The sequence below is a fragment of the Hyaena hyaena genome, unplaced genomic scaffold (genome assembly GCF_003009895.1).
Source record: "Hyaena hyaena isolate Hyena2069 unplaced genomic scaffold, ASM300989v1 scaffold_109, whole genome shotgun sequence".
NCBI classification, from domain to species: domain Eukaryota; kingdom Metazoa; phylum Chordata; class Mammalia; order Carnivora; family Hyaenidae; genus Hyaena; species Hyaena hyaena.
In genome coordinates this window covers 873,675-895,294 of record NW_024080740.1, presented here as the reverse complement: position 1 = coordinate 895,294, position 21,620 = coordinate 873,675, and the positions used below count along the sequence as shown (strand labels likewise).

Below are 21,620 nucleotides of genomic sequence, written 5' to 3'. Positions count from 1 at the left end.
CCTTTAGGCTGAATTGAATCTTTTATTGTTATTTTTTATTAATTCATTGGCAGAATGTTTTTTCCACATTTTAATAAGAGCTTTGGCTCTGAAAGAAGTATTTATTATACATATAATTTAGCTCCAAAGGAAACTAGAAAAAAAGCAAACTGGAACGAGAAATTAATTTTCAATTTATAGGGATATTAACAGATGAAGTATGGTTAAAAAAATGTCCTGAAGTAAAATAACCACACTGCCATTCAATCCTTGCCATTAATGTGGTTTGTCATAATATCAAATTAAATCCATTTTTAAAAATGTTCTGTGCTCGGGGTGCCTGGGTGGCTTAGTCGATTAAGCGTCCGACTTTCGCTTAGGTCATGATCTCGCGGTTCGTGGGTTCGAGCCCCGCGTCGGGCTCTGTGCTGACTGCCAGCTCAGAGCCTGGAGCCTGTTTCAGTCTGTGACTCCCTCTCTCTCTGACCCTCCCCTGCTCACGCTGTCTCTCTCTCTCTCTCTCCTAGAAATAAATAAAACATTTAAAAAAATTAAAAAAAAAGTTCTGTGCTCTTTTAAACAAAATTTTTTTTCTAAATTTTAAGCAGAAGGAAAAAGTCCATTCAAGGTAATCAGTATTAGAGTACTTAGTATTTGTCAGGCACTGTGGTCGGCCCTGAAAAGGGTTCTAAAATGAGTAAGCCCCTGCCCTTATTAGCCTGGTGTGTATTTGTCTTTCACAAAGTCTTTGCACAGAAAGAAGTCTGTGAGGGAATCACACAAATTCCTACACTGCCCCTTCATCACTAGGTCATAGGAGTCATTTGACACCCTCAAGGTCAGAAATGCCTGCCCTCCTGGAGTGTGTGTGTGGGAGAGACAATAAGCAAATAAGCAACATTTGTGTTAGAGAAAAAAAAGAGGAGCCTTAGGAAGTTCTTGGCATGGTGATGTTGCAATTTCAAATACAGTCGCCAAGGAGGGTCTTAGAAGGGGACCTGAAGTACTGAGCTGGGTGAAATGAAGATGTGAGACAAGAAGACATGTTTATTGCAGGGCATTCCAAGCACAGAGAACACCAAGTGAAGGCCCTCAGTTGGGTGTGTGCCTGGCCTCTTCAAAGATGAACTAGGAGCTAAAATACAAGTGTGGCTGGAACTGGTCAACTAGGGAGACAGCAGTAGGAGAAAATTTAGAGAGTTAAGAAGTGGAGAGACTTTGGGTTTTACTGGAGGATTTTGTTGAGCATAGGAGTAACATGATCTAATTTACAGTTTAGGTGGATCATGGCCAAAGCTGATAATAGCCAGAAGCAGGAATACAAGAAGCTATCACAATATCAGGAGGTACTGACTGGAGAGAGAGAGAGACAGAGAGAGAGAGAGAGACGGTCGTAATGGAGAGTATGGTGAGAAATGGTCGAATTGGGCAAACATTTTGTTAGTGAAGTCATCAGGATTTGCTGAAGAATCAAAGGTGTGATGGGAGAGAAGGAATGAGGCCCACTTGCTGCCAGCTTTGGAAACCGGTCACATTCTCAGCAGCATCTTTGCAAAAGGTGGAGATTTTTAAACGTCCTGGTTTTACGTTTTCATCTCCGACTGTTTATTCAGTATCTCCAGGATCGTGGCCCTGGAAACAATACACTTAAAATGTTTCTCTGTGATTCTTCAGCCAGTTTGACTGGAGCTAATGAAACCTGCTGGCTTCGGGCTCACTTGAGTTCCATGAAAGAGGCTACACACATTGAGGGTACAAATTGCGAGCACAGCGCTGTGCAAAGTATGTGGGTAGGTGATCTCGTGAATGTACAGATCAATCCTAATTCCCTCCGATCCCTCTCGGAGAAGAGAAACACTCAAAGACACCTGAGGTAGGTCAAACCAAGCACGGAAGGCTTCCTGGAGGAGGCGGATTTTGAAAAAGGCTTTCTCAGACCTGTACCAGGAGGGTAAGAGGAATGGAAAAGAGAATGCGGCGTGGCTGAGGTGTGACGAACGGCACACGCCAGAACTCCGGCTGTTTGCCATTCCCCGGACTTCAGTAGCCGCGCCTCAGGCGTAGCTCCACTAAGGCCACGCCCCCTCCAGGGAAGGACCGCCCATTTCCCCGTCCGCCACAGCAGCTCGGGTTTCCGGAAGGTCCTGATTTTAGAGCGGACCAAACCGGATGGAGGTCGGGTGCCCTCTTCCGCCCGTGTTCCGGTTCACTGAGACCCCGCTTCTGAGTGCGGTGGGTACGCGTCGTCCTTTGGCGCAGGCGCGGTGTGCGGTCCACGCTCGCTGCTATGCCCGCCGGGCACGTCTCGCGGGTCCGCGCCTTGTATCGGCGCATCTTGCTGCTGCACCGGGGTCTGCCCCCAGACCTCAAAGCCCTTGGTGACCATTACGTGAAGGACGAGTTTAGGAGACATAAGACCGTTGGTTCTGACGAGGCCCGGCGTTTCTTGCAGGAATGGGAGGCAAGTGAATGCCACCTTTTCTTTGCCCCAGACCCTCAAAGGTGTCCCGTTTGTCCCTGTGCGAGACCGCCTGTCTCTGCTGGTTTCCCCCGGGCTCCACGCAGGGTCCAACAGCGGCAGCCTGTTCCGTTTGAATTCAACAGCACAAAGCTGTTCAAACAGTACTTCCCAAAGTTACATCCCGTGCGGGTCCGTTTCTGCCACCGGTTCCTGGCGGGAGCAGATCTCGTTGCATCAGCGTCTCCAAAACAATTCATCTTGAACTCGTGCTAGGCTCTGGAGGGGTGAGGATGGGAGGTTACAAAACTGAATAAATCACCGTCAAGCAGCTTTCTGCCTCGCCAGTGCCTTGCACGTAGCAAGCGCCTATCAGTAAATTAATGATTTTCTCGTAACCGAGTTTTCAGACTTAGAGGCTTGTTTCCATACTGTTTTTTAAATTCCCGTGCTCTTCCGTGGGTCTCAATAATGTTCTCAGTTGACTGATACAGATATCAGATACGACTGCAAGCGGTGGAGGAGAAAACTGCTCAAAGTCAGGTGGAAGTTGGTTTCTCGGGAATTTCAAGTTCCGTTAGTTTGTTGCATTGCCCTGTATCATTGCATTAACTCTCAGACACAGCGTTAGGGATTAGCTCTTTGACTACCCATCCCTTTGTAGAGTGAGGGCATGTAAATAGAGTTTTGCCGAATTGCCCTTAGTTATGATTTGCAAATGTCAATAAATGCATGGAATTGGAAATTAGAGCGTCATCTCATGTATTTGAAAGCATGAAGCAGTGTTAGAAAAAGAGCAGAGGTAAGTGATTCTTTGAAAGCTTAAAAAGTTGATGGCTAGATTGATGTCGTTCTTTTTTTAAATTATAAAGATTATGGTTAGAGTGAACACTGAATCTCAGAATTCTTGATTGTAGCTTGCAAGACGGTTATTTAGGACAATGGTGAAATTTAGAACTTTTATAAAAATCATGTGTGTTGGAGGTAATTAGACTGCATGGAGCCAGGGAAGTTGAATCTTAAATGCAAATTGCTTTCTTTTAATATGGTAACTTGGTCTTGGAGCCAGAAGAACTGGATTCGGCTTTAGGTTCTGGAATTTATTAAATTTCACATCACTTAATTTTTCCTAGTCTTATTTTCTTATCTGCAAAAATAATAGCAGTATCTATGCACCTCTAAATTAGTGTATGTAAATTTATTTATAAGCACTTTGTAAATTGGTAATTGCAGTGAATCTGTAAGAAATTAGGGTGTTTAAGTGACATTTTTTAAAGCTAGGTCAGTTTGTGGCAGGACAGGAAGGAGACTCTAGCTCTGTGTTGAGAAGATAATAAGGGCACTTGGAGAGGTCCTAAAGTATAAGAACTTGGAAGCTTTCTAGCAAGCGTAGAAACTCAGAATGAATTGATAATAGGCTGGAGGAGAGACAAAAGTAGAAGCAACCAGGTAAATTAAAAAATGTGTTGATCAACCTAGGAGGCTTGGTATCAGGAATTCACCTCCCCCCTTTTTTTAAACCTGTCAAAGTAATTTTAGGCTTATAGAAGATTTTCAGAGGCAGTGCTGATTTCCCATATATTCTACATCCATCTTCTCCTTAATGTTAAATTAACGTCATACATAACCATGGTGCAGTTCTCAAAAATAATATAACATTAAAAAATAAGGAAGTTAACATTGTTACAGGGACGTTATCTCCAGGCCTTATTCACATTTTGCCAGTATATCCACTAAAGTTCTTAATCAGTTGCAGGATCCAATCCAGGATCCCACATTGCATTTAGTCATCCTGCCTCCTTATTTTTCTCTAGCCTATGACAGTTCTTCGATCTTTTCTTATCTTTCATGTGTTTGACACTCTTTTGAAAAATACTGGTAAGTTGTTTTGTAGAATATCTCTCAGTCTGGGTTTGCCTGATCTTTTCTTCCCCTCATGATTAGACTGATGGTGTGCATTAGTGGGAGGGATACCACGATAGTGATGTTTCTCAACACATCATATCAGAGGGCACGTGATAACATGACTTACTGTTTGTGATATTAACTGTGATCACTTGGTTAAGGTGATATCTGCCAAGTTTCTCCACTGTAAAGTTATTATTTTCCCTTTTGAAATTAGTGTATCTTTTGGGAGCATACTCTGATGATATACAAGTATTTTGTTTCTCCTTAAACTTTGCCAACCAGTTTAGCATTCATCGATGGATCTTGCAGTTGAGTTCTTGTGGTGATTTTCTATTTCTCTCATTCTCTCTGAATTTATATCTTGGAATATTTCTGTAGGTAAGCCTTGTCCCTTCTTCCCTATTATTGATGTAGTATTTTCATTTATTTTTTTGTAATGAATAAAAGTGTATTCTGTGGGGCTAGGACCCTGTAATTAATGAGTTAGCAGCTGGGTAAAGATTAGTTTAAACCTAGTGTTCTATTTGAATAAAGTAATAATTCTCACAGTTTCAAGGCAGCTCAGTCTTTCTCAAGCCTGGGAGTTAGAAGGGGGGTAGGGTGGATTCTGCCAAGAGAGCTAGTTTTTCTATTCCAAGGATGAAGGCTAGAGAAGATTCTAATGACTTGGAGGGGACCAGAACTTGGCTAGCACAGCGATACTGGCAAGTGATATCTTTCAGTCTTCTGGGTTTTTCTCTTATGTGTTATTCGAAACATCCAATTTATGATTGTTATATCTGTCGCTACTAGTTATGGCATGGATTTCTGTTGTTTTGGTTAATAATGATTATATATTTGGCACACGTGAGTATTACTAGCTTGCTACTTCTGTTTATGACAAGCTAATTAATTGAGAGTAATAAAGTTGTAGACTTACTGTTTTTTGTGGACTTTGGATTTTGATATTCTCTCATATACTTCTAAAATTACTTAAGAACTTGAATGGATCCTGAATTTGTTTTACTCTAAAGGGTAAATTTGGGTATGGGTACCACTGGGGAAAAGAGAAGGGAAAGATCCAGGCATTTTAGAGGTCCCAGCATTAGAAGGGAAGTTCTCAGTTCCTTTCATTTGTAATCAGGGAAAACTGTGGCAAATGATGGACGGAATTCATCTGGGGAACTTTTCTGTTCAAGGACCACTTAGGGGAAGGTAAGAGGAAAGTATTTCATTTTATCTTAAGGATAAAAATGTATATGCTTACATACAGAGAAAATAGTGAATTTATATATCTTACCATAAGAGGAAAAAAATGTAGGTTCAGGAAGAGATGCTGGGAATCTGTTAGGGAGAATGTTCAATATCTGGTTGGTAAGATGTTTATTGTAATCTTACCTCAGATCTTTTAGGAAGTAGCTGTTAGTGGAATTGGGGCTGGGTAGATCAGGGGTCTTATTATTGCATTTAAAAAGTTTTAACTGCTCAGTTTTGAAGAATAGCTGATTTAGGTCATACTTTCTTTTTTTTTTCCCCCCTCTCTGCCTGCCCTGTTGTGGTGAGAACTATTCACCCCTTATTTTCTGGGAAATCAGAATAAGTGTGGAAGATTAAATAGCAAGCAAAACATGCTTGTGACAGAATGTGAGATGAAGAGTGAAAAACAGCTCTTGGGACCCACTCTAAACGGATTCCATGTGTTTAATTTTTCCTTTTCTTTTTTTTCTTTCTTTTTTTTTTTTAAATGTTTTCTTTATTTCTAGGAGAGAGAGAGACAGCGTGAGCAGGGGAGGGTCAGAGAGAGAGGGAGTCACAGACTGAAACAGGCTCCAGGCTCTGAGCTGGCAGTCAGCACAGAGCCCGACACGGGGCTCGAACCCACAAACCGCGAGATCATGACCTAAGCGAAAGTCGGACGCTTAACCGACTAAGCCACCCAGGCGCCCCTCTTTTTGTTTTTTATGTTAAGTATTCTTGTAAATGTTTACGAGCTGAATGCAACAGTCTTATGAAGAGAAGAATTGTAGATGTCAGTGAGAGAAAAAAGTGAGTGGATAATTATGAAGCCACATCTCAGAAGGATTAGGATATGATCAAGAACACCGGTGGAAGTCTTGGGTTGGAGAAGAGTGGGAAGGAAGAAGATATAGTAATGGAGATTTTTGTAGATCTTTGGTAACTGTGCCAACTTTGTGTAAGTAAGCTGTGTTCTTTTTCTTTTTTTTTTTTTTGTTTATTTATTTATTTATTTAGAGCACACATGCACACGCGGAAGCAGGAGAAGGGCAGAGAAAGGGAGAGACAGAATCCCAAGCAGACTCCAAGCTGCCAGCATACAGCCTGACTTTGGACTTGAACTCAAACTCTGAGATCATGACCTGCACCGAGATCAAGAGTCGGACGCTTAATTGACTGAGCCACCCAGGAGCCCCATGTAAGCTATGTTCTGAACATTCATTATTTACTTGGAAAGCTTACACCGTGTCATGAGAGAAACACTCTGGTGTGCCGTGTGGGAAGCGGGACAATTCTAGAGTGAGCTCTTCAGGCAGCCCTGAGGTTATAAATCACCTCCTGCTCTGTAACTGTGGATGCAACCCAGAGTTGTATCACTCTCTTTTTACATTCTCTTCCTTAGAGACAATTTTGCTTTTATGGTTTAGAATATTGTTAGCTATATACAATCTCTAAACCCATGATTGCAGAAACTCCTTAGCATTGAAGTATTGGATATTTAGTAACCAGTTTTTTAATAGTGTCTAATATCCTAGACACTTTTCCCAGAACCTAAGAATCTCCAAGTTGGAAATTTAGACCGTTGGTTCTCAAGCCTGCCTGCACATTAGAATCATTGGAGGAGCTTCTAAGCAATTTCAATGCCTCATCCCACTCTCAGAGATGCTAATTCAAGTGATTTGGAGTGGGCTCAATTATTAATATCTTTTATAAACTGATTTCCCAGGTAATTGTACTTATAGCCAAAATTGAGAACCACTGACAGACCAAAAGTAAATTCCACTGATACTATTAGCAACTTTTCAATGCATCCTGTAGCATAAGCTGTCTCTTCAAACTCAGTGTGACTAAAGTACAATGCATTCCTGAGAGCAGTTTTCCCTCTTGACTTTTCTGTCTTTGTCAGTTGTACCACCCAAGGGAAACCAGAGATACTCTTTCATTCAGCCAGTTGTCCCATTTCCCCCATCTGGTTTGCCCCTAGATTAAGAATTCAGAGTCCTATGACTGTACTCTTTTTTTTAATGTTTTTTAAAAATTTATTTCTGAGAGAGAGAAAGAGAGACAGCATGAGAAGGGGAAGGTCAGAGAGAGAGGCAGACACAGAATCTAAAACAGGTTCCAGGCTCTGAGCTGGCTGTTAGCACAGAGCCCAACGCGGGGCTCAAACCCACAAACCGTAAGATCATGACCTGAGCCGAAGTTGGACACTCAACCGACTAAGCCACCTAGGCGCCCCCCCCCGCCCCATGACTGTACTCTTAACGCTCTTCCTCCCTCAGGTCACTGACCCCTGGCAATCTCAAGCACAGACTCAAGTGTAGACAGTTGAGTTCATCATATTCTTGTGTGAGTGGCATGTTGTAGTGATGGGTTCAATACAAGGCCTTTTTCTCATTTGAATGAAAGTATGTATGTATGTATGTATTATAGATGTTTATTTGAGTGAGAGAGAGAAAAAGAGCAAGCATGCACAAGCAGAGGAAGGGCAGAGAGAGACAGCGAGAGAGAGAACCCCAAGAAAGCTCGCCATTATCAGTGCAGAAGCTGAGGCAGGGCTCCATCTCACGAACTATGAGATCATGACCTGGGCTGAAATGAAGAGTCAGACACTTAACTGACTGAGCCACATGAGCACCCCTCATTTATTCTTTTAGCAGACTATTTTGTGCATGGCTGCCATATTTTTCTTTTTAAAGCACTGCTCTCACCATGTCCTCCTGGCTCAAAATTTCCAGTAACTCTTTATTTCTTACCCTCTAAATGGTAAACTGTGGGGGCATCTGGCTGGCTCAGTTGGTAGAGCACGTGACTCTTGATCTTAGGTTTGGGGTTCAAGCCCCACTTTGGGCATAGAGCTTACTTGAAAAAAATGGTGAACTGTGTTGCATGCCTTTTAAGGCTCTCCATATTCTAAACATTTTATTTTTTAAATTTTTTAATGTTTATTTATTTTTGAAGGAGAGAGAAACAGAGCATGAGCGGGGTAGGGGCAGAGAGACAGGAAGAGACAGAATCCAAAGCAGGCTCCAGGCTCTGAGCTGTCAGCATAGAGCCTAATGCAGGGCTTGAACTCACAGCCATGAGCCAAAGTCAGACACTTCACCAACTGAGCCACCCAGGAGCCCCTCTCCATACTGTAAATCTCTTCAATTGCAAAGTTACTTCTTTGGTTCCAGTTTCACCAATTGTTTAGAATGAGACATTAAGAAATATGTATACATATATATATAATTATAATTATATATAAAATATATATAGGTATATATTAAAACATATGTATATTCTTTTTAGCTCCAAACATTTTCTTTTTAAGACAATTTTCTTCTACTGTCCAGACTATCCACAATTCTAATCAGCTTGGCTTCTTCACTGTTTTAATGACACAAGTTCAATGTTGCTTCTCGTGTTGTTTTTCTCTTTCAAAGACCCTGCAGTCTTTAACCTGTCCATATTGTATTTGTCATTCCAGGCCCAGCTTAAATTCTACTCCTCTATAATCTCTTCTTAGAAGAGCAGCTGAGTATATGTATCATGAAAATGATATGTAAAATGAAATGCATGTTGTTTCATGTCCTTCCCAGTTCTTCAGTGCCTCTTCTTGATATTTCTTGATACTCTGTTATGTTCCTTTCCTTTGCTCAACATTTACATAAGAGAATATTTTAAAACTTCCAAATGTTTGTATTTTTCTAATGTAAACTTCTGTTATGATTTTCTAATTTAATGTGTGTTGGTCAGAGAACAAGGTCTGTGAGTTTCCTGCTTTTTAAAAAATATAATTGGAGGGGCGCCTGGGTGGCTTAGTCGGTTAAGCGTCCNTTTTTTAAATTTCTAGGAGAGAGAGAGAGAGACAGCATGAGCAGGGGAGGGTCAGAGAGAGAGGGAGTCACAGACTGAAACAGGCTCCAGGCTCTGAGCTGGCAGTCAGCACAGAGCCCGATACGGGGCTCGAACCCACGAACCGCGAGATCATGACCTAAGTGAAAGTCAGACGCTTAACCGACTAAGCCACGCAGGTGCCACAAGTGTTACCCTTTTTAAGGTAGAATGGGTCTTGACTTGGTGACTGATGGAAGATTAGTAAAAGAGGAGGAAATAGAATGGATAACTCTCAGGGGTTTGAACATGATGCCAGTAACCAGACTAGGGTCTATAGAAAGGGCAGGTGAAGAATGAGTATACTATGGGACATTTTGTGTTAAGCATTCCGGTGGGACAGTCTGGTGTCTCATACTCAGGAGACAGATCGTGGCTGGAGATAGAGAATTGGAATTCATTATCTGTAGTTAGTTGGTGTTCAAAGGTATGGTTGAAAGTGCCCAGGTTGGGTATAACTTGGAGGAAGGTAGGCAGAAAAAGACCACCAACTTTTAGAAGTTAAGAGAAAGAAAGTAGAGTGTATTGCTAGAACTGTTTTATTCTTTTCTACTGTATTTGGTTGGTTTCTAGCTACTTCTGCAAAGGAACATACTTTTTCTTATGCTTAATTCTTTAGATTTGTATGATAGTCTAGATATTATATGTAACATTGCTTGTTTTATTTTGTTGTATTTGCAAAGGGGATGTGCTTCAGAGTTTATGTAACCATCCATTTGTAACTCACAAGGGATATCTTTGTCTTACTTATGACTTTGAAGTAGATCATCAGATAAAATATATGATTAAGTTGCATGTCACCTATATTTAGAGTTTCCTTAACTTGGGATAATTAGGCTTAAATGGGTATTTTGCAGTTTTTATAATTGTATGCCTTTCTTACCTAATTTGGGGACCTCATTTTGTTGCTTTTGAACATCCTGATTTGTAGTTTGTGTTTGAGCTTGCAGAAGAAAAGGAATTCCCTGTCTGTTCCATAGATGGATCATAGATGTTGGGGGATGTATCTATCAAGTGTGAGGGAGTCATTTGTGAACCTCTCAGTCGTGCTGTTTATTCAGCAAGTTCCTCAATGTAGTGTTTTTGTGATGGTTTATTGGATGGTGGTGGTTTATTGGATGGTGATGTATGTTTTCTTCATTAAGCTTTACTTTTTAAAAAAAAATTTTAGACATACTGTGGTCCTTATCTAACTGTTGAACGGGAGAAAAGGACAAGATATAAAACTGTCTATCCTTGGAACATAAAATTTTTTTTCCTCTCTGAAATATTTGGCTTTGTAGCCAAATGCTTTTAAAATATTGTTTTTATTTAGGAATATTTAACTTTTATTGATGTCATGAGATGTGTTATAACAATGCTTGTGTTATAAACAGCTAAAGGTATTTTTAAAATCCTAATTTGATCATATTGCTTGTATTGACGTTACTGAAACATAGAGGTATGTTTCTTTTATTTAAATGATTTAAAATTTATTTGAATTTACAGATTTAAAATATGGTGGTAGTATAATAATATTAATATGCTAGTGGTTATGGTTCTAAAATCCATCTCTACACCCAACGTGGAGCTTGTGCTCATGACCTTGAGATCAAGAGTCATATGCTTTACTGACTGAGCCAGTCACCCTAAAAAAATAAAGAAAGTAGATTTGTATGTGTGCATGTATATATAACACACAGTCTTAAAATTTTGAGATAAGTGTTTGCACAGAATTTAAGAAGATAAGGATTGTATGTGCATAGGTTTACTGGTTTAACATACTGGTTTTTTTTTTTGAAAAGCTATTTTACACTTGCTTAAGAAGAACAAATGTCTGAAATTTTACACAGTGTTAGAATTGAAAGGGAGCATCAGATTGCTAAAATAAATTCATTTTTAATTTTCAGTTAATGCAGTTTAAAAAAGTCAAGGTAATGGATGCACATAGTTAAAAATTCATTAGTAGAACAGGGCTTATAATAAAAAGCAATACTTTTTATTCCTTATTTATATCTCTTTAATGAATGTTTTTCATTTTATTTCATTATGTCTCAAATGTCTTGTGAATTTTGGTCATCTGTCCTTATTTACAAATAAAGCAGTAAGAAACAGAACTCTGCGTATATATAGGCTTGTTGATTGGAAACTTACTTTTAGGGCTACAGAGTTTCAATTAATCTCCCTTAGATTTGCTTCTCACTCCTAATTTCCTTACCCACCTGGTATTTGTGTTGAGTTGGTCCTGGTAGTTTGGCTTTATCTTCAGCTATATTCTCAGTTGTGTATTCTAAGCTTTGGCTCCCTCTATCTGCACTGTTTTATGAGCCATAGTCTTCTACCTGCTTTCTGTCTTGAGAAATGTATTGAAATCTCTTGGCTGCTAATGGCTCCATTGTTCTCTTAGTCATTATGGATTACTCCTTTTAGAAATTCTTTACCATCAGTTCAAGGAGGTTTTCAAGGGGAGGAAATAAGAAATACTCTGGTGCTATGGTTTCTCCAGTCTGCCATCTTAACCTGGAACCTCTGTTTTTTCATTTTAAAAGAAAAAGTAACTGAGGCTTAAAGAGGTAAAGTGACTTATTTGGTATCACACAGCTAGACAGGACAAAAATCTTGCCCTCTTACCTCATGAAATTAATGTTCCGAGAAAACATTATGCAACAAAAAAAATTTGCAATATAAATGTTTATAGTGTTTGCTTTGAATTTTGCTTGTCTGCTTGCAATAATTTTTGTATTTGATTCTTCTTCCAGTTTTTGTATTTTTCCTAAGGGAGAGAGCGGCTTCTTAATCATATTCTTATCTTCTACACCTCTAGTATAATAAGTAAAAGTTTAATTATTACTTAAATAATGATTTATTCTTATGTTTATTAGCCCAAGATGCTAATTGTCGCAAGTTTCTTTCTCAAAATTTTTTTTCAGTAATGAAATGAGAATGTAAGTTGCCACGATAAAACTGTTAGCTATTGTTAAAGTTGGGCACATACATTTCTGTATAATTTTTGGAAGGTTTATTTAGGCCTCGGTAGTCTCAGTAAGAAAATAGTATTTTATCCTTGAAGACAGGAATGGACCAATACTTTTTTTTTTTTTTTACCTCTAAGATATGCTTATATTAGATGAGTTAAAACTATATCAAATTGGCTTAATCTATTTTACACTTTTATGGTAACACTGGTTTTTCTCTCTAATTTTTTCTATTGGTTTTAGGGTGAAATGTTTTTATAGTAAATAGAATGGGTAAAAAATCATTCTGTTTTTTTTAAGATTTTATTTTTTTAAATTTATTTTTAAATTTACATCCAAGTTAGCATACAGTGCAACAATGGCTTAAGGAGTAGATTCCTTAATGCCCCTTACCCATTTAGCCCATCCCCCTCCCTCCAACCCCTCCAGCAACCGGCTGTTTGTTCTCTATATTTAAGACACTTATGTTTTGTCCCCCTCCCTGTTTTTATATTATTTTTGCTTCCTTTCCCTTATGTTCATCTGTTTTGTATCTCAAATTCCTCATATGAATGAAGTCATATGATATTTGTCTTTCTCTGACTAATTTTACTTAGCATAATACCCTCTAGTTCCATCCACGTAGTTGGAAATGGCACATTGTACTTGTTTTTGTAATACAGTTACAATTAATATAAAGTTAATAACTTCTGAATTTTAGAAAGTTAAAAAGACAAATGGAATATATTTGGAATTAATGCGGTATATGATTAATAGCATTAATATAAAACACTAGCTTGGATAGTGAAAACACTAACAGCTTTAATAAAAGAATGGTTAAAAGTGACTTTAATAAGAGATCATTCTATGATTTACATACAAGGCTGTTAATTATGCTGCATGTATATGGTAATAATGAAAAATCTAAAGCCATGTAGATATCCAGTGGTGGAGGAAGAATGAAATGGTAGTGCAGCCGTATGACGGATGGGTTAGTATGCAGCTAGCAATAGCATTTCAGAAGAATTAATGGCATGGAAACCTGTTCATGTTATAAGTAAACAGAAACCGTGTTTATCTTTGGGTGACATGGATGATTGTAATTTTCTTCCTTGAACTTCCTGTTTTCCAGATTCTCCGCAAAGATCACAGCTACTTTAGTAGTTACAAGAAAGCCAATAAATGTAACTTTAAAAAATTCAGTTGGATATACTCAATATTTTTGTTACCAGTCTTGTATCATAAAGCACTTCAAGCAAACACCTTTAATGAGTTAAATACCAGCACCTTCTAAATATATTTCCTAATTTTGTCCTTTAAATTTTGTAGGTTAAACTTAAACTTCTTGATGTTTAATAAAAATGTCAGCTGTGTATTTTGTGATTTCTTACTGAGTTTCGTAAGTGCAATGAAAAAACACATAGACATCTGTTTAACATTGTAAATGGCCGTTGAAATAAGATAGAAGAAATAAAAGGTATCTGGATTGGAAAGAAAGAAAACTGTCTTTATTCATAGACAATATGATTATGTGTGTAGAAAATCTGATGGAATCTATAAAAAATCTAGAATAAGTTAGTTTAACAAGGTTGTATGATACATGATCAAGATACAAAAATTAACTATTTTTATATACTAGCAAAAGCAAACTTGGAAATTAAAATTTAAAAATTTACTTACCACCAAAAATATTAAATACTCAGGGATAAGTCAGACAAAGGATGTACAAACCTATACACTGAAAACTATGAAGTATTGCTGAAAAAAATGTGTACGCTCAAAATTAAACTTTAGTTACTAACCATTAGAAGACCTATTTTAGAATCTTTAGTGCTCTAAACTGAGATCAGAAAAGAATCATCAGGACCATTTTCTGGCATAAAGTTTTTTTAAACAACATGAAGAATCTTCTCCTGCTTAGATTTCCTAGAGGTCGTACTTAAATATTCATTGATTCTCCAGTAACTTAATTTGATTGAAATTAAGCTGCTACTTGGTAACTGTTAAAAATCTATTGTACTTTAATTTTTCACATTTTCTTCTTTCTTTTTTCTTTTTTCTAAGTATTGTAGAAGTTGTATCAGGCTGACAGGCAGGACTGGGAGGGGAGATTGGTTAACTACTGGTCTGTCCTCTAGTAGGGCAGTCAGAGAGGATGAAGACTGGTGAGTGGGTGGGCGTGGTGGTTGCTTGGAAGCCAGTAGTTTTAGGACAGAGATTCCAGGTAGGTATGTGCCACCCAAGGTTGTGATAATAATTCCTGGTGATCTTGTAGGTCTGGAATTGGACTTTATGTACCAATACACCACTATACCCAGAAATGATCAGATGTTGGCATCAGACTCACACTGACTAAATTTATAAATATCGAAGTATACATCAAAATGATGATTGAAGTATAGACCAGAACACCATTTCTGTGGGTGGTGGAATAGGGGCTGGTGAAGGAGGCTCTTCTTTTCCAAGAGTCAGAATATTTATATTTAGATCCAGGGAACTCTTTTACAGATGTGTCTCAATTCAGAAGTTTTTAGATTTTTAGAAAGGTAATAACTATGACTGAATTTTACGAAATACCCCAGTAGAATCTGGGGTTGCACTTGTAATGAAATATGTTAATATTTCTGTAGTAAAATATTTGACTGTTAATATTAAATGGAATAAATAAAGAGTTCATGTTCTTTTACGTTAAGATTTGTTGCCAGATAAGTTCTGAAAGAGCTTTTTTTTTTCTTTTGAAACTTTTTTGACATCAGAATTAGAAGTGAGGGATTATGGACCCCTATTAAGCTTTCTGGGAAACTTAATTAGTATTTAGAAGGTTGTTTGGTAAACATAGAATTAAAATAATGGGACGTGGGTAGGCATGAGAGATTTTTCATCAGACCTCGCTGTATCTGCAGCAGAAAACATCATGGGTTTTACTGCTTCACTGCTTTTTCTTCCTGGAAAGTGCTGAACACATATCTGCAACTTTGCCCCCTCTGAATAGTTTATTATTTTATTATTTTCATTGTAAGCACTTTCTCTGTCAAAGCTTTATTCTTATTATTGCTATTAATGTGTAAATAGTTTCAGCTTCCTAATTTGTCATTTGGGCCTGAGAGAATTCAGATATTTCCCGTTGCGTGTTGATTTAATTAGCTTGTTTCCCAAGGGAGGATCATATTTGTCTTATTTACAAGTTTTTGCTCTTCTCAACTCCTGAATCACTAGAGCTTGGAAGCCTTTCCAAAATAAACTGCATTTTGACTTCTATGCTCTCAAACATTAAGTATTTATAGTTTATTTGAATAGATTTTAAATACACACATAAATGTTTTATTTTCTTTCAAAAAGATTTCATTGTTATAAGTAAATAAAAAATAGCAGAATATTGCATATTGTATGTTTAACAAAGGTTTCCGGACTTTGATGCAGTGACTCTTCATTTTGCTGAAGGGAAGGAGATCTATAGCTTGTTTAAAAACTATCCCGTTGCATTAAAAAATACATACTCTTCTCATAGAAACTTTCCCCCTTCCAAACTAATACTGGGGGTGAATGGCATGGCAAATACATAACATACATTTATCCAAAAACAACTACAGCAACATCAGCATGGAACATGAGTGGGCCTAGTTTCATACCACATATTCCAAACCATGACTCCTCGAAAAGGCCTTTGTTCACTACCTCACACTTCCCAGCATGGGCCTACACTTCCCAGCGTGGGCCTTGATAGTTTGTGTATGTTACTCATTCATTTCATAAGCAATGGATATATACGGTTGATAACTCAGGATTTCTAGCCAATGACCCAGTTAATACAGCTTATAAAAAATATCACGGACATCTTTAAATTAAGCCTTTTACAAGGCTAAGAGCAAGATGTGCAGAGTGAGAAAAACTTCTTGTTTTAAAAAATTTGAAAACCTGTATGACTTTGAAGATAGTGTCTGAGTGCTCTAACACCCTTGGCTACTTCATTCATGTAAATCACTTAATACTTCTAGGATGCTTTTAGAAAGTGCAGTTTGATTCTATTCTAATTTTGTAAATAAATCTAATGAGGGGAGAGACACCTCAAAGAGGTTTATAACCATGTTTTCTTTACTCTGGAATTCATGTGGAAATAGATATTCAGTTTTCTCTATCCACCTCTCATCCTCAAACCCCCTCCCCCCCATCTCCCCTCCTATCTGTCATCCTCTTCCTCTTTTTTTCTTTTTCAGGCAAGAAGCACTCTCCTTTGTACCATCAAGTTTTCCCTGCTGGCTAAATCCTTTTTCTTTATCTAGCCTCACTACCTTATTGTCAGATTACTCCACACCTGTTTTGTCTTCAGCAGAGATGCTAGGGCTTTGGGCTTTATCTTAGGGTGGCACTAGGAACAGAAAACAAGAAACTAGCCAGTAATGCCTGCTTCCCTGAGTTAGTCCAAAATGCTCCATATTTGGATCATCAAATTTGGATTTCCTTTCCCCAGATATTGTCTTCTATATCTGAGGGCACTTAGAACACTCAAAGGAAAAACAGCCGACACTGCAGTGCTGATTGGAATCTCTGGATTTTTCTTCTTTTATACAGATTTCTGGCCTTATCTGCATAAAGAAGGCAGATAGACTCTTTGCTCTGGTTGCTAGGGTCACCTTTACCCATATTCACTATGCCAGCCTCTGTATATAATTTTAAAGAAGAATTTGGTAGTTTAATGATTATTATTAGGATAGTTACAAAAGTATATATTTAAGAACTACATAAAAACTATACTTCTATGCCATTTTCAGCTATTGTATTTAATCTGAGTTTCACTTTCTAGATTTATCAAGCTTTGGAGACCAAGATTGTAGTGATAGAAATGTCTGAAGCTTTGGGGCACCTGGGTGGCTCAGTCGGTTAAGCGTCGTACTTCAGCTCAGGTCATGATCTCACGGTTCATGGGTTCGAGCCCCGCATCGGGCTCTGTGCTGACAGCTAGCTCAGAGCCTGGAGCCTGTTTCAGATTCTGTGTCTCCCTCTCTCTCTCTGACCCTCCGCTGCTCATGCTGTCTTCTCTCAGAAATAAATAACATTAAAAAAAAGAGTTTCTGAAGCTTGATATTTCATAACTACTTTTATACTATATTTTTGAAAAGTTGTTTATAAATTGATTTTTTTTTAAATGTAACTATATTTTAAGTATACTGGCAAACTTACTATTAAGGGGAATTCTTTTGTGAATCCTTTTGTGAAGTGAATAATCAGCCCATAATTTGTTTCTTTGTGTAAACTTGCATTTGCATACATCAAATTTGTTTTAAATAGGGTGTGTCTACACATGTCGATGGCGTGTGTCTAAAAAGAATAAAATTTAATTTCTGTTTGATGTGAAGAACAAATTCAGATTTGGCACCTTTGATGAGTGAGACACACCAGATTATTTTAGTTCTATTCTTTTCAACTAAATGCTATCAAAATGTGCTCTACACCCTAAATTAAGGAGGTGGCAGTGTTCATATATTAAGATTGAACTACAGTATATTTTTAAACTATATATTTTTTAAAACTGTATTTTCTTAAATATTCGCTGGGCTAGTGTGAAGTTATCCAAAGTTTAAAAAGTTTCATAGTTTGTTTTTTATCTTAAAAGCAAACTGCATCCCAAATCCTAATGACTTGTTCTTGTTTTATCTTTGTAGTTATAGAAGTAGTTATAGAAGTAGACGTTAATTATGTTTGTTTGCTTTCTACTCTCAGTAGTTTGGTTCCCAGCAGTTTATTGCTCTGCTTAATACTTGGAAGATATTAATGATAATGTGTCCTCCTGTAATGGATATTGAAATGGCGTTAACCAGAATTAGTCATAAACATCTCTTTAGTCTCTTATACAGCGTAAATATGGTACATTTATAATGAAACATAAAATGTATTTGCTACTGTGTAATATTCTGCACTGTGGTTAAATAGACTGCTTCTGCAAGGCTGTCTGGGAGCCTGCTATTTGTTGTGTTGTTTCTCTGGGAAAGTTATATACAAATTAAAGCTGAGAACATTGGGAACTTGGCTCTATCTTTCAGATCCTTTGCACAGCCAACTGGATAGTCTGTCAAAGGAGAATTCTCATGATTGAACATGGGTACTGTCGGCTCCCATGGAAAGTAAAGCCTTTCCTTGACAACTGACGGAGAAGTCCGTGGGTTAGGGAACCTTTGGAAATGTCCTGGGATTTAGGAGGAAAGCCTTTTGTTACATAAATAGGGCTAGCCATTTGTTTTTTCCTGGTCTTCACAAATTGAGTGTATTGAGGGATAATCCTGAAGACATTATTAAAGTCAAAATCTGGAAAGGGATTAAAGAGTCAGAAATTGTTCCAAACGTGGGCCTTGAATTGTGTGAGGGTGTTGGTCACACTATGCCAGGGAGGACTAGATGGAAGCAGCCCAGCTGAGTTTATTTGTTCACTCATTCATTCAGTGCCTGCTCTTTTTCAGGGGATTCAGAGAATAATACATGATCACTATCTTTAGGGAGTTTATTAAGTTGGCTACAAGTCTATATAAGCTAGTCTGAGACACATTGTACCTTAAAGGATAGCAGCTGAGAATGTTGGTCTTTGGGCAGTAGGGCAAAAACCTAAATGAGTACAGGAGGAAAACTCTTTCCTTTAGCGAACTGAATTCATGATTAAGCAGTTTTCTTTTTTTAATTTTTTTAAATGTTTTATTTCTGAGAGAGAGAGGCAGCGTGAGCAGGGGAGGGTCAGAGAGAGAGGGAGACACAGAATCTGAAACAGCCTCCAGGCTTTGAGCTAGCTGTCAGCACAGAGTCTGACACTGCGGGGCTCAAACCCACCGACCGTGAGACCATGACCTGAGCCAAAGCCGGTTGCCTAACCAGCCGAGCCACCCAGGTGCCCCAGGCAGTTTTCTACTCAATGTATCTACCTTGTTACTTGCTGTGCCTTCTTGTGAATCCATTCCATTGTATTCTGAAGATCTTTTTTTATCTTTGAGGGTTGCTTTGTTTTGTTTGTTTTTTACCCCAGGGTACCTGGGTGGCTCAGTCAGTTAAGTGTCCGACTTCGCTCAGGTCATGATCTCCTGGTCCGTGAGGTAGAGCCCTGCGTTGGGCTCTGTTCTCACAGTTTAGAGACTGATGCCTGCTTCGGGTTCTGTGTCTCCCTCTCTCTGCCCTTCCCCTGCTTGCTCTCTGTCTCTCTCCCACAAATAAACATTAAAAATCTCCTTATGGGAGATTCCATCATAAACTATTATCAGTAACACTTTTATGATTATCTGACATTGACTGACGTCCAGTCATGTACCCTGAGACTTTGGTTAATTTGATCAACCACTCCAAGTGTGTTTCCTCATCAGTAAAATGGGAATACTAGCAGTAGTTACCTCTAAGGGTAAGGAATCAGTAAGATAATATATTCACAACAGTTGACTTGCACCATACTTAGTTCTCAATAAATGCTAGCTATTTTGCCTCTAGCTTGGGGTAGGACAGAGAGTAAAAGGAAGGAGGCAAGATTTGTTGAGTGTGCTGAAAACAAATTTTATGATTTCATTATTCTTAATTCTTCTTTCTCTCTTCTATATCCAGTTAGTTGCTAAATCCTGTTTATTCTGTTCTTTTTACCATATCAGAACCCTGACCTATTGTATCCATTCTCATTACCTTTAGCTGTTTATAGCAATCTCATAGTCTTGCCTCCTCTCTTTTAATTGTCAGTTATTTATAAAACACAACTTTGACCATATTATTGCCACTGTCAAAATCATTACTGTTTGCCCATTGACCTCTCTTTAACCTAGAGTTTAAAACTCTGTGAAATCTGCCTTGAATATATCTTTCCTACCTTCCATCTCAATATTCTGTACCATGTAGCCTATGATCCAGTCATATTTGACTTGAGTGTTATAATCTAAATGTGGCCTGAAGTTATTTTGGCTTTCACTATTCATTTGGCCTAAATGTTTTCCTTTTTCCATATGGCCAAATCCTAAAATGTCTTTTTCAACAACTTCAGTACTTTTGTATCTACTCTTTCTTGATTAATTCTTCCAGTAAATAGCAAAACTCTATCTTCTAATCTCCTAAAACTTTTTTTGGTATTTTTTTTCAGTACTTAATGTTTTCAGCATTGTATCATAGTTTTTTTGTACACATTCTTTTGGCACTAGTAGATGGTAAATCCCTTGAGGACAAAAATTCTGTATTACCTATCTTTGTATACTTTAAGACTCCTATGACATTGTTTTGCTTTATAAAAGATGCTTAGTAAATCTTGCCTTTTTTTCCCCAAAAGAAAATGTGTGTGATTCTATTTCACATGAAGACCAAACATGCTAATGGCCATAAGAAAGAAAGAAAGACTAAAGAAATAATCAATTGAATATGTGAGTTGTGATCTTTATAAAGATTAATAGTGATCCAAAGGCTTTTACCCTGTATTATTTAATACCATGTATTATTATTATTTATTTCATAAATACACAAGAATTCAGTGTTAAATTTCATAGGGTACTAGGCTTAGTCCAAGCACTTTAATTCATATTTTTATCTAGATATATTGACAAGTCACTAGGCATATGAATGTAGGTTCAGTTTATAATTTGTTGTTGTTGTGTAGCTGTTACTAAGCTTTCGGTCTTTATAAAATTTATAACCAACATCTTAATTCTAAGGTTCTTAGTTACTCAGGACAAGTTAAAGTAGCTTTATGTTCCTGTTTTCCTTTTCCATTGAAGATTGTTTTTTAAGTGCCAAAAGTGGGGAAGAGGTAAGGAATGAATATTGAAGGAATTTAAGATGATGAACTGCAAGAGACCTAGGATAGCCATAGTTGCTAAGAGTCTTGGAAGCAAAAAGATTGAGTGTCCGATCTGTTTCCTTAAGTTGCAATGAACACCAGCTTCTCTCAGGAAGAAGAGAGGAGCTAAGAGCAACTATGCATGATCATTTTCACTAAGTTCTTCTGAGAATATGTATCTTGTTTATAGTTGGATTCCAATATTGGGAAACAAATACTCTATTGAAATTCTGGAATTTTCCAGTATCTGAAAATCCTGGAATTTTTTGCATAAGTGTAATTTCAGATGTTTCCACATGATGGCAGAAGGTCCTTATATCTGGAAAGGCTGTTGAATGAATTTCAGAAAAGTTGGTTTCAATTTTATTTGAAAGTGTTTTGTCTTTCCATATTGTAGCTGGTAATTTTCATGTTTGTATTGTCTGATAACAGATATGCATATCTGTATCAAATGTTCTTGCCATTTAAA

At 37.8% G+C, this 21,620-nt stretch overlaps 1 protein-coding gene across 1 annotated transcript in view; it reads left to right on the top strand.

Moving 5' to 3' along the window:
• The first annotated feature begins 2,126 nt into the window (after positions 1-2,126).
• SDHAF3 (succinate dehydrogenase complex assembly factor 3) overlaps positions 2,127-21,620 on the top strand; it is a 67,829-nt gene continuing 48,335 nt past the window's right edge. The window contains exon 1 of the mRNA XM_039236265.1: positions 2,127-2,440. Within this exon, the coding sequence (XP_039092196.1) occupies positions 2,267-2,440 (174 nt within the window). The 5' untranslated portion in view covers positions 2,127-2,266. The remainder of the gene's footprint in view (positions 2,441-21,620) is intronic.